Source organism: Rhinolophus ferrumequinum, chromosome 10 (genome assembly GCF_004115265.2).
Source record: "Rhinolophus ferrumequinum isolate MPI-CBG mRhiFer1 chromosome 10, mRhiFer1_v1.p, whole genome shotgun sequence".
Lineage (NCBI taxonomy): Eukaryota > Metazoa > Chordata > Mammalia > Chiroptera > Rhinolophidae > Rhinolophus > Rhinolophus ferrumequinum.
In genome coordinates this window covers 65,889,587-65,907,153 of record NC_046293.1, presented here as the reverse complement: position 1 = coordinate 65,907,153, position 17,567 = coordinate 65,889,587, and the positions used below count along the sequence as shown (strand labels likewise).

The following is a 17,567-nucleotide window of genomic DNA, read 5'->3' as shown; positions in this document are numbered from 1 at the left end:
ATATCAAAAATCAAAACCTCACGTTTTTTGCATTTGATTTGGAAATCTTCAGCCTGCTGATGAAGAGAGTATCGTCCTGAGATGTGTGTAACAGCAACAGCTGACAGTTACTGAAGCCTCCTACGTGACAAATACGGTGCCAAAAGCTTGTCATGTATTAAGTCATTTAAACCTCACAGCAATCTAGATGAGGAGAATCGTTACCTCCATTTTACAGATGCCAGAGCAGAGCGGCACAGCTCAGTTTCTAGCCTGCTTCTCAAACACGATGCTCAGCTCCTTCTCACTGAATAGAGAAGCTAAACCACCAACTGAAAGTTTCGTGTGATCAAAATTATGTTTTGTAGCCAGCTTTCAAGGGAGCGATTATAGTGGTTAGAACAGGGGTTTTGGGGTCAGACAGACCTGAATTTGAATCGTGGTCCACCCCTTACTCGTTATACAACCTTAGGAAAGTTGTTTTGCTTTCTTGGGCCTCATGTATCCTAATAATATTTTTCCCAGAAGGTGACTATGAAAATTAAATGAGATAATATATGCAAAGCACAGTCACTGGTGCATAGGTAATGACTCTTAAGTTTATTATTGTTCTCCAACAGGTAAAATATTGTTTTGAATTATATTCAGATACATTTCCGTATCTTATAAATCTTAACTGTCAACTTCTCACTCTATAGAGAAGGGGTTCAAGTGATTCAGGAGAAGAATAGGTACCTGTTAGAACAAGGAGACTGTTGCTTGTCTACTTGTTTGAGATTGAAGATAAGAGGCTCAGAAGCCAAGTTTTGCTAAGAAAGAAATGACTTTTAAATTTCTTTTAGCTTTATTAGCATACAGAGAATTGGGTCTGGATGTCTAAAATGCAAATTTCTTGGAGTAGAGATGATGCTTCTGTGAAGTGTCTCTTGGCTGGCTTTCTGTCTAGACTAGAAGGAGGATATAACACAGAGGCAGTGAGGATTATGGGAAGAAGCAAAGCAAAAGGAGATTAAAGAAATCGGACAGTAGAGTCCTTGAACCAGCCCTTCTCCTTAGGATTGGGAGCACCACAAAGCACCTCAAGAAAGCAGGTAGGAGGAAGCACTTTCAGAAACAGTGAGAGAGGTGGGAAAGATCCAAAAACATTAAGGGTTATGGCCAGCTTCTCTGCCCTGGGCAGAATGTGGGGAGGCTGCAGGCCGCAGGGAGAGGCCCAGTTTGCGGTTAATTGCGACAGCCACATGGCGTGGAGGTGGTGTAAGGCCGGTCAATGAGCCTTAGCAGCCCTCCTGGTTCCCTGGAGCCCAGAGGTGGCTGAATGCATTCAAGAAAGTAAGTAGAGGCACTAACGAAGCCAGAGGTCAGCAGAAGTCGAGGGTTTCCGAGGGTTACAGCGAAGAGCAGGGACTCCCACCCCAGAAACAGGTAATGGAAAACCAATTCCAGCAGTGGGTGCCAGTACATCTCCTTACAAACTGCAACAGTTCTAGCTACACCTCAGTGACCAGGGGCCAGGGAGCAATCCAAATCGTGATCAGCAGACACTCGACAACCACCTTTCTCCACAGCTAACGGTAAGTGTGTAGCTCTCCCTTCCCATGACTCGTGATGCCAGCTGGGAGAGGAGCAGGGAAAAGAGCAGAACTCTGAAACACTGCACACTTTCCTGAGACATCCAGGCATAGGCTGTAGAAGTCAAACCATAGGTCGGACTGACATTACCGGATTGTATCAAAATATAGTATATTTTCTTCTGCTACCTGGTGGGTTGGGTCTCCTGGGGTAGAACAGGTAAGATACAGGAAATAATGAAGCCCGGTTCCTTATTACATGTCTTGCTTCATGTAAGGCCTCGTGGTATGCTTCAAAATCAGTGTACAGCATGTAGTTACACCAAAGACTGGTTACAATCCCTACTAAAATTAAAAGTAAAAGTTGTCTCGAGGGCAGCACCATGAGCCTATGAGAAAAAAAGAGAGGAGGAATTAAGTTTGTTATACAGAAATGCAGAGAGAAAGAGTTAGTAGGTTGTTTCTGGCATTCAGAATAGGCTTTTAAAATATACAATAAGACAGTACGTTTGAAAGTGAGACTTTTTTAACAAACAAAAAGATTTCTTGAATATAACACCTACCTTTATCATATCAAGAGATAGACTTGGTGGACCAGATCATAGAATTTAATAGGACAGAGAAGAGAAAAGAGATAAAGAGAAGCCAAAAGGCTATTCCTTCTGACTTGAGGGATTTTGAGAATAATGAAAGGGGGGGGAGAGTAAAGACGGGGGAGAGAGAGAGAGAGAGAGAAATTAAGGCGGTGAGAGGCCAAGGTCGTTGTCCTACCCTCCTGCAACTCCAGGCTTCAAGCAGAGGTTGGGGACTGTCTTTAAAAATATCCAGGGGCCAGCCCGGTGGCTCAGGCGGTTAGAGCTCCGTGCTCCTAACTCCGAAGCCTGCCGGTTCGATTCCCACATGGCCCAGTGGGCTCTCAACCACAAGGTTGCTGGTTCAACTCCTCAAGTCCAGCAAGGGATGGTGGGCTGCGACCCCTGCAACTAAGACCTAGAGCTGAGCTGCGCCCTCCACAACTAAGACTGAAAGGACTACAACTTGACTTGGAAAAAATCCTGGAAGTACACACTGTTCCCCAAGAAAGTCCTCTTTCCCTTCCCCAATAATAAAAAAATCTTAAAAAAAAATATATCCAGACAGAGTGGAAGGCCAAGAGCCCTGGGACCACGGTGGGCCATGCATCCTTTGTACACAGGGAGATGGAGAGCCTTTGGAAATAGTAGCTTACACAGAGCAATTGCCGTGTTGTACAGGGAAGGCAGGAAAGTAGTGGTAGAGACAGGTGAATAGAGGAGTGTTGTAAGCTGGCTTTTCTGGAAGTAGATGTTGACAGAGTTTGGGTGCAAAATGTTTCTTAGGGATCAATACCTGTGAAAAAGGAAGGAGGAATCAGGACTGGGCAGAGGGAGAAGTGGCTGAGACTGTGAGGAGACCCAACACAACCTCAGCCAACCTGAAGGGAAGCTCTGGAGTGAACATTGCCCATCAGTGTTGCACTGCAATCTGCGGAATGGACCAGCCCTTTCCACCCCTGTCTCACTCAGTCATAGGATGAGGCTTATCCTGGGGAGGGCATGACCTCAAGTAAGATGACTTTCTGTAGCTGAAGCAGATCCTGGAGGAATTGAAAGCCAGAAGCTGTCTGCTGACCATTCCCTCAGCAAATCCTTCCTGTCTACCACATTGAGTGCAAGGCAAAGTGCCCTATTCACCTTACCCGAAGGACGCCGAAGTACCTACTAGCCCCAGAGAGGGAGGCTGTGTGTACTGAGAGGGTGAGGGGTCCAATACAAGCCTGATGTTAGGATACAGAGAGGCTGCTGGGTAGATGTGCAGACAAATAGGGCCAGTGGGCCCTTGGGGAATGCCATTTGAGGGAGTAGCCCCTTCTAACCCCGAGAGACCATGAGGATTCTGAGAGCAGCATACATTTGAGCACCCCCATCTTGCCACCTAAAGCACACATGCACTACTCCTCCACCCAGATACCATCTTGGAGAGGAGCAAAAGGAACACTGAGCATTTAGCATGTACCTGAGTTAACTGACCCGACACTGAATTGCCTAAAGAGGTTTTAAATGATTGGACCAGACTAAAGTTCCATATTTTGGGCTAAAACTTGGTTTTTAATTTTCTGTTATCCAGCAGGCTAAGGGGTCATCAGGAAGAGACCGTCAATTAAGAGGTTCTCAAGGAAACATCTGCTTTGCACATTTGGATGTAATGTGGGGGACATTTTGCACTTGCTACATTTCTAGAGAAAAACAAGCATCAAGAGTTCATTTACTAGGAATTCCAGATTTGGAGGACAAAATGAGGTTGGAGGAGGGATTAGTATTTTCTTTCCCGAGAAGATACATTATGCAATTGCTGGGTTTGGTTGGTGAACAGTGTAATTTTTCATTCTGGCTTACTCCCTATATAAAGTTCTGAAATATTAGGACCTTACTCATTTTCACTGGCCATAAAAATTATATGTTAAACAAAGCCAAAGATTTAGTAACCTACAAATCACTCTGACTTCCCGCTACTGTGAAAACCTATACCCAGAAAAAAATAGAAAAGGTCCTAGTTGATCTAGTTCCCTATGAATATTAGAAACACCAAAATCTTTGGCAGCCAGAGAATAAAGAAAATTAAATCCACAGAAATCTCTTCATCAGCAAGTAAAAGCCAAAACCAACACAACTGGAACTCTGGGATCAAAGGATGGTAAGATGTGACTGGCAGGCCATCCACTGTTAGGAGCCCCAGGCAGGGCTCATAATCAACGAGGACAGAGCTTCAGATGAGAGAAGCCAGGCCATCATCCCTCAGCTGAGCCAGCCCCTTGAACCCACAGATGAAAAAGTCCAACAAAGCCTAGGACCGCTGTGAACCTTATTCAGCTTAAACTTACCAAGTTTACTTCTCTCTGCTCAAAATGATCAATTTCACCGTGACCACAAAAGTCTAACTCTGGAAGGAGTGGTAGCTCCATTTCTGAATCAATTTTTCTTTGGATAATGGAATGGAGCCTAGAGGATTTATTGTGGAACATTATCACATGTGCTCATAGGTGTATATCTTTCCAACCTCCCTAAAGGATCTGTAAACGAACCCCCGTTCTTTTTCCATCTCCCCTAGAGCTTGACCATGTTGCAAATAAGACTGATTTTAAGTAACAACAAAAACTGACAGTTATTGAGCATTCACTGCATGCCAAGCATCTACTAAGTGACTTACAATCATTCTCTTCTTTTAAATTCCCCCAACTCTTCATGAGACAGGCATTCTTATTATTTCCATATTACCTTGAAGAATATGAGGCTGAGAGAGATTCAAGTAACTTTCCCAAAGTCACACATTTAGGATAAAAGAGAGGGAGAAGCCAGAAAGGATTCCCAAGTGGGGAAAAGCTACAGATCATGGTGAAATCGGCATAATTCTGTCTTTGAATTCTGTGGTGTTGTCTTAGCCTGGGTTACCCAGAAAGCAGAGCCCGGGGCAAGGAGCTTATGGTACTTCTACTGGATCACGGAGTGCATTTTCAGTCGTGAGGGACAAGGAGAGTACAGCAGGAAAGGGGGGACCAAAATGAGACTATATCATCACACTGGCAGCTGCTAAGTGAGACTGGTTGTTCAAATCCACAGCATCGCCCTCCAGGAAATCACATAAACTGTATCTCAAAACAGTCCAAATAGAGAACAGGGGAAGGTTTATCTACTTGCTTGTCTCCTTTTGTCAAGTTTGTCTTGCGGGGTATTAACTCCCGTGCTTCAGGGTTTCACATGTGTAGGTCAAAAGCAGAATCATGTGGCATTCTACATCCTGGCATTAATACCTCCCTGGGACGGGTGGGCACAGACACCTGGTGCAGCATGAGGCGTGGCACTGTCAGCAGGAACCCATAAAGAACTGCTGCTATTGAAACGAGATGGGCAAGGCTAAGAGGATGCAAAGTGTTGCCTCAATGGTGTCTGAGACACATCATCTTCTTCTTTTCTACGGGATAGCAAAAAGCAACTCAGTTCTAGAATGGTACACGTCGTTGGGATACCTATTAACGACTAAGAGGAAGAAGCCTAGCTTGGAGTCCCATGTAGACACGGAAGTAAATTAGTATGTCCTTGCCCAGAAAGCAGAGTCTTAAGGCACCTTGGAGAAACAGCAGCACAAACATAAAGCACAAAACATAAAACATAACACAAAACATAAAGCACAAAAGGGCCAAAAGTACAGCACAGAAGCATCAAGTAGCCACTTAGGCATTAATTCTTCCAAGAATGTTCGCCAGGGGCATCCAGTCAGTTCCTGAGAATTCTGAAGAAATCCATTGTCTTCTTTGCTGGAGCAGGAAATGCAACAACTATGGTGTGGTTTCATCTGAGTTGGACCATCTGCATCAAGACAATTGAACTGCATAGGATGCCATAGCATAGCTCCCTGACCTAGAGTCTGATAGAAAGTCTTGCTCCTATGCAATGGCTTCAGCAAACAAAATCCCCTTTGTTTTGGACTCAACAAGATGCTATCAGCCACAAGCCTAGCTGGAGCCTGTAGCAGTTAAAATTAGTTTCTGTTAAAATGAAAATTCGGGGATTCAGTAAAAATGTGTGATAAGAGCCCTTGTAGATAACTCTCCATCGGCCTGGAAGCATTCCCTGGAGGAAAGCAGACCCCGATAAGGAAGGTACTTCTGATTGCTAGAGCCTGTCACCTGACCATACCCTCGCTGCAAAGGCAGCTGGGAAAGTGTCTGTCATTTTCAACTAATGTGGTGGATGGCAACCTCTGCCTCACAAATTGGAAGAATTATCCCAACATAGGAAGAGGGTTCAGATTCTGGGTGGCCAAAAAGAACGTCAGATGTCCATTTTTGCCCCCATTTCCTTTCCTGTTAACTGATTCTTTGCCTGGTCCCAATGTTCTCAATGTAGATCCCTGATGTCTTTTTGGTCCTTGCTAGACTTCCTTGCTAACTAGCGAAGCCAAAAGAACGAAGTCAAGTCAGATATAAGCTTGCAGGTCTACCCAACACTCCCTGCCTGGCTTTCCTTGGTTTGTCCAACAGATGCCCAAGCCCAGAATACGATGTTCTGCATAACAAATACACAAACAAAACTGCCCCATGGAATCTGAAAACTGGAACCACTCGTACAAACAGCCACGCTACCCTTAGTAACCCATCTCCCCAGTGGAGTGTAACGCTGATTTATGGTGATACAGGACACCTGGGTTACAGCTCTTCTCGCACGTTAACCAACTGTGTGACCTCGAAAAAGTGACTGAACAACTTTGTTTTAAATTTGTTTTAAAAATAAATTAAAAGCCATTGGGATCCAGATAGGGGAAAGAAATAACCAACACATGGGAGTACTGATAACGTACAAGGAGTTTTACTTTTAGTCTTTACAAGACAACACAGCGTCACTGATGAAGAAACTGAGACAGAGGGGTCAGATCTTCCTAAAAATCAGAGTTAACAAGTTGCTGAGCAGGAGTTAAGCAAGTTTCATCCAACCTCAAAGCCCTGTTCTTTTTTGAAAACAAATTTTGAGCTGCACAAACAATAAGAGTATTACTGGCAAAAAAAAAAAGAAAAAAGAAAAAAATTATAATGTTTCTTTTAAAGTTAATGTTCCTCCCTACCTCTTCCCAATCTGAGAAACCTTCTCATGTCTCATGCCACCTTATATAACCACTGACCGTTGTAGTGTGTATCCTTCCAGAGTTTTCCTATGCATTTATACACTATGCATGCAACCTTCAAAAGTACGTAATATTGTTTAATGATGTATGTGTATGTTTTTCCCTACAAAAACATGATGGTATCATTCTGCAAATATCTCTATGCAGCTTGCTTTTTCATTTAACTATAGGTCTTGGACCCCTAGCTATGTTAGTACAGAGAGAGCTAGCTCATTCCTTTTAGCTGTTACATAGTAGTATATTTCACAGCATATAGATACAAATTTGTTTAGCCATTTCCTGACTGATGGATATACCCCTTGTTTGCTGTTAGCCCATGTTTCTATTCCAACATGGGTGTCTGTTCCCAGCTTCCATAATGAGTTCTACAGCCTCCTTAGGTCAAAACATTCTGTGGCATGAAGGAAATGAAATAAGTATGAGTCTGAGGACATAATAGTTCACTTCCAAAGAACTTATTTACTAGACAGTAAAATAGTACTGAATTGTGAAATACGTTACCATTAAAAGCACAGAGACAAAGAGCCCAGACAAAAGGATAAGGATCTCTCTGGTTACTGGGGACAAACCAGTACTAGTTTGTGTTCACTTAACTTTGTAACTCAAGGCTCTGCATGGATATTCTTGATTATAGAAGTTTATTCTATAATAGCTGAGTTTTAACATTATACCATGCAATGTACTGGATGCTATACATGTTATTTAATCCTAATGATAATCCTTTCAAGCAGATATTATGATGTCCATTTTATAGATGAAGCAACTGAGGCTTAGAGAGGCCAAGTGATTTTACCCAGGGTCACAAACTAGTGACCCGACCAAGTCTCAAAGCCAAGTTGTTTGATTCCGAAAGTCTCTTTTTTCCATGTATATCATCAATTCCTTTCAACTTGAGTTAGTTCAGAAGGACCTGATCATGAAAAATGGATTCTCACCTGATATACAACCTGTCAGTACCCTGTCCTGTGCTTTTACCTCTTTAGTTCATGTTCCACTCCCATCCCTGTCTTGGACCTGGCCCTAAATTACTAATAATTCCTTCATAACACATTGCTACCAATTTTTGCACATACTGTTTCATTTTTCTAGAACATTCTTCTACTCTTTGCCCTACCATTTCCTACTGATTTTTTCAGCTCAAGCATCACTTCCTCCAGGAAGCCTGTGCTGTAGCATCCCCACTCTCACACCCCCCGAAGATTGGGTTAGGGACCTTTTCCCATAGTGCTTTCTGTTTACCTTTCGTAGAGGATTTGACGTAATGAATTATAAATATTTGTTACTTGCCTGGCTCCCTGTACTACACAGTGTGCTCCTTGGGAGCAGGAACCACAGCCTGTTTGTAACTGACTCTCTAGCCTTCGCATAGTGTCTAACACACAATAGTCATACATTGAGTTTGATGACTAACTCTTAGAGTGATGGTGAAAATGAACCTGAAAGTGGACTCTTTAGCTCCGTATATGCTGATTGTCCAAGACAGTTGGTCACCTCAGTCCTCTCCCTGGCTAAAGAACCAGGCTGTTGACTTTCCTAGCTCCTCCCTTCCCGAGCCTGCAACTTTTTGTCTGCATTTGATAACATGGGGAGATTGTGGCAGAGGGGGTCAGGAAGTTTGGGGTTAAGAAAGCCTGGGAACCTTGGAGACAAGGTCTCTAAAGACGAAGCAGCCCTTCCTTATGTGGAGTCCAGATTTATTTTATCTGCAAAGGATGGAGCATTCCTCTACTTCACATGTAGCAAATAGACTAAAATGCTAAGAAAGAAAAGGGAGCTGAATTTTATTGAGGAAAAAAGCAATTGATTGTAGAAGAAAAATAATGAAGATCTCCTGGGAAGTGTCAAGGAAAATATATCATTCAATAGTTTTAAAGAACAAAAATCAAAAGTTCCCAGCCAGAATGTGTGAAACGTAAACAGATTTTGCAGATGATAAATTGCTCTCCTGCACACATTCTTCTCTTTCCAGTTACAGATCATTGGATGAAGATAATTTGTTTATTCCTAGTTTGCCAACATAGATTTTGTTTTGACAGTTCAAGGAATGTATCAACTTGCCTTTAATAGCCTTTGAAGCCTCAAGATGTAGAAATTTGGTATTCTAGACAAGGTTTAAAAAGAATTCATAGAACTGGAACATACAACTTGTGTTAACTAAATATTAGGAAGAAAAAAAAATAGGACGTGACCTCAGAAAGAAATTAACATACACTCCAGAAAGGGCTGACATCTCCATGTGATTATTCAATTATTATTAAAAATAATAGTAGCTTTTTGGCTCTCTGAGCAGCACCATGGCGGTCTGTAAGAATAAGCGCCTTACGAAAGGCGGCAAGAAAGGAGCCAAGAAAAAAGTGGTTGACCCATTTTCTAAGAAAGATTGGTAGGATGTGAAAGCACCGGCTATGTTCAATATAAGAAATATTGGGAAAACTCTAGTCACAAGAACACAAGGAACCAAAATTGCGTCTGATGGTCTCAAGGGTCGTGTTTTTGAAGTAAGCCTAGCAGATCTGCAGAATGATGAAGTTGCATTTAGGAAATTCAAGTTAATTACTGAGGATGTTCAGGGCAAAAACTGCCTGACTAATTTCCACGGCATGGATCTTACCCGTGACAAAATGTGCTCCATGGTCAAAATATGGCAGACCGTGATTGAAGCTCATGTCGATGTCAAGACTACCGATGGTTATTTGCTTCGTCTGTTCTGTGTTGGTTTCACTGAAAAACGCAACAATCAGATTCGGAAGACTTCTTATGCTCAGCATCAACAGGTCCGCCACATCAGGAAGAAGATGATGGAAATCATGACCCGAGAGGTGCAGACAAAGGACTTGAAAGAAGTGGTCAATAAATTGATTCCCGATAGCATTGGGAAAGACATTGACAAGGCTTGCCAGTCAATGTATCCTCTCCATGATGTCTTTGTTAGAAAAGTCAAAATGCTGAAGAAGCCCACATTTGAATTGGGAAAACTCATGGAGCTTCATGGTGAAGGTAGCAGCTCTGGAAAAGCTACTGGGGATGAGACAGGTGCTAAAGTTGAACGAGCTGATGGATATGAGCCCCCAGTCCAAGAATCTGTTTAAAAATCCGACTTTTCATGGTGACAAATAAAACCTGTTGATGTTTAAAAATAATAATAATAGTAACAATTATGGCTACTTTTAACTAGTGTTGACTACATGCTAGGCCTGTACCAGATTCTGGCAATGTAAAACAGATATGTCTTGCCCTTTCATAAGTAGACATTAAAGAGATAATCACACAGGTATGTAGATAATTATAAGGTTAATAGGAAGATAGGGTTTTTTGAAAGGAATAATAGAGGCGACCTACCCTAGATAATCAGGGAAGACCTCTTGGAGGAAGTGATATTTAAGTTGGCTCCGGAAGAATGAGAAAGAAGCAGCCAGGTGAGTAGTGGTGGGAAAAGAATTATAGTCAGAGGCTACAGAATAGGTAAATATCTTGACATTGGAAAGAACTTGGCCTTTCCAAGAAACTGAAAGAAGGCTATCTATCGGTTGTTTTCCTGTTGGTGTTCACATCACTTCCTGCCCCTGGCCCTGGTATGCTGGCTTATAGGGGCCTGACTCCTACAGGTTGTGTCGGTCTATCTTGTCAGATGCCTCTGCTATGTTTAGCTAACAGAAGGAACAGGTAGGAGACTGGAAGGTGAGCAAAAGGGAGAAGGTAGGATATTTCTCACCACCACTCCCACTTTTTTTTCTGACTCAGGAGAACCTCTCCAGTAGTGGTGATGTCTTCTCTGTGGCTTTAGTTTTTTGGCTTTGGGGAGAACGTGAAAATAACCCCCTTCCTTTATTTTGGAACTGAGATAGTTGGCTGGGGACAGTCCTTATAGTTTCATGGCACCTTCTTGTATACAGGAGTATGGTTGTGGTTACAATCAACCTAGTTTCTTCCTTCTAGAAGATCATAAGTTTATAAGAAACAGGAAGCCTAACAAATTGTAGTATTCACGCATAAAAGCTTCACCCTTCTATTTTCCCACTAGAAGAGGAAAAAAAAGATACTGTGACCCATTTCTGGAATAGCTTGCAAAGCCATCAAAGTTTTGGTCAGGGCAGCCAAGATTTTGAACAGTGACTCACGTGATCAGAAATCCACATGGCAGCGGCTGCCTGATTTCTTTTTTCTTTTTTTTTTCTTTTTGTTAACAATAATGAGTGGAGACGGCTACCTTTGGCCTAGGAAAATTGTATGAGGTCTATAGTAAGTCGAGTGTATGTTATTTATATATTTATAGTAATAGTTATTAATTGGGCACTAATTCTATGCTAGCTTCTGTACTAGTACTTTAGGTATAATGCATTTTCATACTAGATGAACATTACCCTCAAGGTTGTTAGTATTATTGTCTCCATTCTGTAGAGGAGAAACTGATGTTTGGGAATATTATGAAACTTACTGAAGGTCACAGAGATGGGAAATTGATACACATTCCCATTTGTTTGACTTTAAAATCCACAATATTGTCCTACTGTATAGTATCCCCTTCTTGTCAGTAATCTCCTAATTGCTCAGTTTCATGGCGGATTACAAAACTATGGTTTGGATCATATTCAGCTTTAAGTATCATCAGTAATTGAGAAAAGACGGCTAATACGCCACTGGTGGCAATGAGGTAGAAGCAAGAAGGCTGTTACATCCTATTCGCTTATGCATTTATTGGGGAAGTGAATAGAATTTCAATATTTATTTGTTGTTTTTTAAATAAAAATTCCCAATGTGTTGCACGGGCCCCCAGCCAGTGTTGGATGCCCGGGACCCATCTTCATGCTTCATGATCAATGAATGCATTCTTTATCACAGAAGGCACCTGTGAAAGTGTTCAGTGCTGAGTCCAGCTAACTGCAGTGGTTCTCTGGAGTACTGTGCAAAAACTCTTCTTGGAGAAAATCAGCAGAAAAGAGTGCTTTGACATCTACCATGACTTTGAAGTATGATGGATGCATAGGAAAATTTATACTTGCGCTTCCCACCTTAGCAACCCATCGCTGGTACTGAAAAATGCCTAATGCTTTGAGTTTCCTTCTTCTATTGGACTTACCAGGCCAGTTCTTCAAACCCTTACCAAACAAGTCATTATAATACAGTATACTGGATGTGTGGTTAGGAAAAAAACATTACTTTTTCTTTCTTTTTTTTTCCTTCTTGTTCTTGAAATACAAAGCTATGAAGAAGAAAGTGGGAGTTTCATAGTGTTTGCTGATGGAGCACAACCAGGATGAGTGACCTGATACACACACTAGACCTGGAACAGCATTCATTCAGAGGAACATCATTAATTTTTCTCTATAAAGAAGCAGGAATGCAGTTCCTCCTTTGCCTGTTGCTCTCTGGGACAGGGCAACGAGATCCAGCAGGACCACCATCCAAACTGTGCTCTAAGAAGCTACATGCTCAGGGAAGCTCAGCATCAGCTCTGGGGTGATGAGCGCCTGGGTCCAAGCCTTGCTGGACTTACCTTTTCTGCCATCTCAGCATTCCTGGCTGGGAGGGTACCAGCTCATCCCTGACGTGAAGCAGCTCAGGTACATGTCTTCCAGTTTCAGGTGTCTAATGTGTGGAACTTTGGCCTGTAGCCCTGTCCCGCTACCCAAAAGTATTCTTTTGGGGTGTTTGCCAAATGGTCCCACCCTGCAGGATGCCAACTCTTACTCTGGGAGGCCTGCCAGGGTATAGTCTCAGATCAATTAACCTTTACTTGTCACTGCTGCATAAGCCTGAAGCCCTCTGAGAACCAGCTAGAATTGAGAACATCTTGTCAGAGTGTGTTTGGCTGGGTCTTTGCCAACACATCAAGTGGCTTGGCCGATAGTACTTATATAATTATCCTATGTATCAAAAGAAATTGATCAAATCAAAAGCTGCTATTCGTGGCTCAGAGTAATTTTCTCCACTTCTCCTGTCTTAATTCTTGATAGTTCCATTATAAGCAAGCATGATTTTTCCAATAGTCTGATCGCCCAGTTCCTCTGAATTCCTTTTCATTAGTGATTTTTGTCCTGGCCCTACCTCAGCCACTTCTTCCCGCGATTACATTGTAGATCTTGTTATTTATCACCAATAATTGCCACTCCTTCATCATCTCAATTTCACACCACCACCCCTTGTCTTTCCTGTTCATGCCCCCTCCTGTTCACCTTTAGCAATCCTTTGACATCCTCAAGGGCTTCTAGCGCATTGTTCCTGGTACCTTTCCCCTGCCCCTCAGCCCCCTTTCACGTCTCTCCTTTCCCATCTTAAAAGCTGTGACAATCACTATCATCATTTCTGTGCATGGGCCCTCAATTCCTTTGCTTCTCTCCGGTATGCACTTGGAAAAACACAACCCTGATTAAATCTAACTCCCCACCTGCCCTGAACAGTATGGGGCTGACAGAAAGCACGCTACCCTGTGATTAGTCCTTTAAAATTCATCACTACAAAACAAACATCCAACAGGCCTAATTCTGCCTGGCAACCTCATGATATTCCCCTGGTCTGTTCATTATTCAGCTTTCCTAAACAACTATTTTCCACCGGCTCCCCTCTTTTCAAATTCTTAACAAACTTCCTCCTCCATCCTTGCTCTCAGACAACGACATTCCTTCCTTAAGAAAATGGAAGTACTCAGAAGTGTACTTCTTCAGACCTCTGCTACACATTTACCTGTAGCAGCACCCATATCCATCCCTTCTGCCTTTTACTGGAGATGGACTAGCCGTGCACTGCCCAAGGCCAGCCCCTCCAGGCCCCTTCACACGTATGCACAGACATCACTGCAGTAAATTTCTTCTCCTCCTGTAGCCTTATAGTTTTCTTTCTCACTGGATAATTCCCATAAACTGCTAACCATTCTATTATTTCTCCCATTAAAAACAAACAACTTTCTTGGCTCCAGTCCATCCTATAGCTACCGTCCCATTTCTCTGTTACTTTTATCAGCAAAATTCCTCAGAGTTATCTGTACGTGCTTTCTCCAATTGCTCTCCTCTGCTTCTGTCTTGGGTAACCCACTGCAGTTAAGACTTTGCCCCCACGACTCCACTGGAATTGCTCTGATTCACTTCACCAAGGACTTTTACATCATTCGACCCTTCTCAGGAGCATTTGGTACAATTATTCTCATTATTCTCCCTGATGTACCTTCTTCACAGCTTCCAGACCACCACATACTCTTGGTTTTCTTCACACCTCACTGGTCACTTCTTACTTTCCTCCACTGGTTCCATCTTTTTCCCCGGACTTCTTAACATTGAGCTCCAGGGCTCTGTCATGGGGCCTCGTCACTTTTCCATCTCCACTCGCTACCTTGGTGATCTCTAGTCTTCACTGGTGGGGTCCAGATTGCCCTCTACTTGAAGGCTAGTTTAGTCTTTAGGGAGTGCATATTCTGGAGTCGTGGCTTATCCTCCAGGGACCCACTCTTCCTCTCCACTCAGGTGAGCTGGAGCTTGAACATCCATCTCCCAGGTAAACACAAGCTCTGGCGATTGTTTAGTTTATTCTCCAGTACTTAGTGTTGCCAGATAAAAAACTCTTGGGACATGCTAATGTTTATCTGAAATTCAAATTTAACTAGGTGCCCTATGTTTTTATTCACTAAACCTGGCACCCCTACTAGTATCTGTTTTTTCACCCATTCTCATGAAATCTCACCCTACCTATGCATGGGAGATGGTCACGCTCCACGTATTCTCCAAATCCCAACCCTTAGTCTGATGAAGGGATTTTTTCCTAAATTTGTGAATTTATTTATATGAAAATAAAAATTTTTTATGGGAAAAGTCCCATAAAAGCATAAAAATCCAATCATGTTATGGCACTTTTAATAAACCACCTTTGCTAAAAAGAGTAAATTACATGAAACTAGGACTATCTCAGAAATTTCCAACCCTCTAACTTACGTTTTAAATATACTTTCAATTCATTTCTGATTTAACCTTCATGTATACAGCAGCATTTTATACTTTTGATGACATTAAAATTTTTTATTTATGCCACACATATTAATATTTTCTGATGCCCCTGGATTTGGGGTTCCAAAGATCATACATTTTCCCCATTGTTTCCCTTATATTTATGAGTTTTTTCACCTGGATGCTTGATCTCTTTTTGTATATTCTTTCTCCGTTTTTAAAATGTGTCTTCCAGGACCCAAGGCTTTTACTCTCCCTTGTTGCTAAAGCTGGAATTCCAAACTGTTGGGAGACGACAACCCTGAGGGCCAGTGTGTTATTTCAGCAGAGGCCCAGTGCTGAGACTATCTCGGCCTAACTGCCAAGGGCATTGCCTGCAGCTGACAGTTTTCTCCTCACTGGTGTCTCTAGTCGATACAAAGCTGCACCCCAGAAGTAGCAATCAAAGCTGGGTGGTTTATGCGCTTATATATCTGTTTTGGAAGTGTTCTCCAGTGCCACATTTCTGGGCCAATAATTTTCAAACATTTATTTGTGCAAGTAGTATAAGACTCTTTTCAAATATGATCCTACATGGTAGCCCAAACGGTAAACTAGAGAAAAGGATTGTCGCTCTGGTTGACGACGTAGGGATAGGGCCTGGGGCACTGGCTGCGCAGTTCTCCTCATCACCTGCTCCCTCACCTGGGGCGGCACCCAACGGTCATGGTGGAAGCCCCAGTGTGAAGGTTTTAACAGGGCGGTCACAGATGGTACACCTCAGGTTAAACAGTTCTGTTCAAGTATTTTGTTTGGATTCACAGTGCTGTCCTTCACTATAGTTTTCCCCCCAACTGCTTTATTTTCAAAATAATCACAAAGAAGGGTTCCAGCTGCTCAACTTGATATTTCCCTTTACTTCTAAATATAATGTGTTTACTGCCATTTTGGACTTGTTGGTATTAGATGTTATCTACTAACTTCTTAACCACGGAAGATGATGATGAAACATTTTTCCACTTTCTCTGTCCCAATCTCCTCCTCCTCTCCTCAAAGTATAATTATATTACATTTTTAAATTAATATTTAGTATTTCTCTTATTATGACAATATAAATATTGTTTGCTTCTGAGTCAAGTAATATATTAGCTTTGTACAACTTTTAATTTTTCTGGTGATTAATGTTTTCTAAATTAATTTGATTAGTTTTTTTGGACCTTAATGTTTTCCACACATTCAAACATCTGTTACATACTTGAATATATTATTTTTCAAATGCTCATGCTTGCCAGAAAGTATCTGTTCCATTCCTCTTTCACCCCTAGCTTCTCCCTCTTTCTGCTCCAGTCTGGACTACTCTCCAGGTCTGCTGCCCAGCTAATGTCTTGGGCTTCATACACTTCCCTTTGGGATTCCTGTGTGCTGGATACCATGTTTTCTTATTTCCTAGTTTATTTCCTCTCTTTGCTGGAGCATGTGCTCTGATCAGCCTCCTGAAAAATGATGCATGGAAGGTAAGTACTGGATCTTGCTGTCTGAAAATATCTTATTACCCCCCAACACCCGATTAAATATGGAATTCTAGCTTAGAAATAATTTTCTATCAGAAATTTTAAGACATTCTTCTGATGTCTTCTAGCTTTATCTCTTAATAAGGATGCATATTGCTGTGTGTCCTTTTTCACTTCTTGCACTGGGCATTCAGTTGGCCCTTTTAATCTGAAACTCGAGTTCCTTCAGTCTGTATTATATGTTTGAGTAAGATATTTTTAAAGTATTAATTGAACGCCGAAGAGAAACATTAACTAAGGACAAGTTAGAGGACTGATTAAATTGTCATAGCTAGTAACAATGATGACTATAAATGTGTAGGATCCTCAAGTTAAAATATTAATCAATTTCCTGAAGTGGTCCAAACATCAAATGCTTTGACTATTTAATTTTTTAAAATAATCCATCTGTGAAATTATATATGGTACTGTTAAGGGGCTAACCAATTCTCTCCTGGCCTAATTTTCCCATGTAGAGAACGTCAGCTAGAGTAATACTCCTGGCTTCCCTTCTCACTGCTTACTTATTCCTTTCCTTAGGAGGAAAACTGATTATGTGATTGGTGGATTTTATTTGCAGACACTGAGCATTTTCACACATTCTGACATCTCTCTTTATGTGCATCCAGCTTGGCCACAAGAGGCATGCATTGATTTTCTCTGCCTGGTATTACGGGGCTTGTCTCTGTGGGGAGGCCTACAGTTGTTTACCCTGTTTGTGACTGAGGGTACACATTGTCCCATTAAAGGGAATGTATTAGGGGGTCCACTATAATCACACACCTTAACTGTTTTCAGATTTCTATTTAATAATAAGGTAATGATTGATCTCCATCTAAGTGACTTTATGTCTCTCTCTCAAT

At 41.9% G+C, this 17,567-nt stretch overlaps 1 protein-coding gene and 1 pseudogene across 1 annotated transcript; one reads left to right on the top strand and one right to left on the bottom strand.

The window, feature by feature from the left end:
* LOC117028848 (40S ribosomal protein S3a-like) overlaps positions 1-8,611 on the bottom strand; it is a 107,880-nt pseudogene extending 99,269 nt beyond the window's left edge.
* Positions 8,612-9,522: 911 nt separating this feature from the next.
* LOC117028728 (40S ribosomal protein S3a-like) lies at positions 9,523-10,381 on the top strand. Its single transcript, XM_033117619.1, has one exon. It carries the CDS (start codon positions 9,650-9,652, stop codon positions 10,331-10,333), a length of 684 nt encoding a protein of 227 aa, XP_032973510.1. The 5' UTR covers positions 9,523-9,649; the 3' UTR covers positions 10,334-10,381.
* Positions 10,382-17,567: the final 7,186 nt, after the last annotated feature.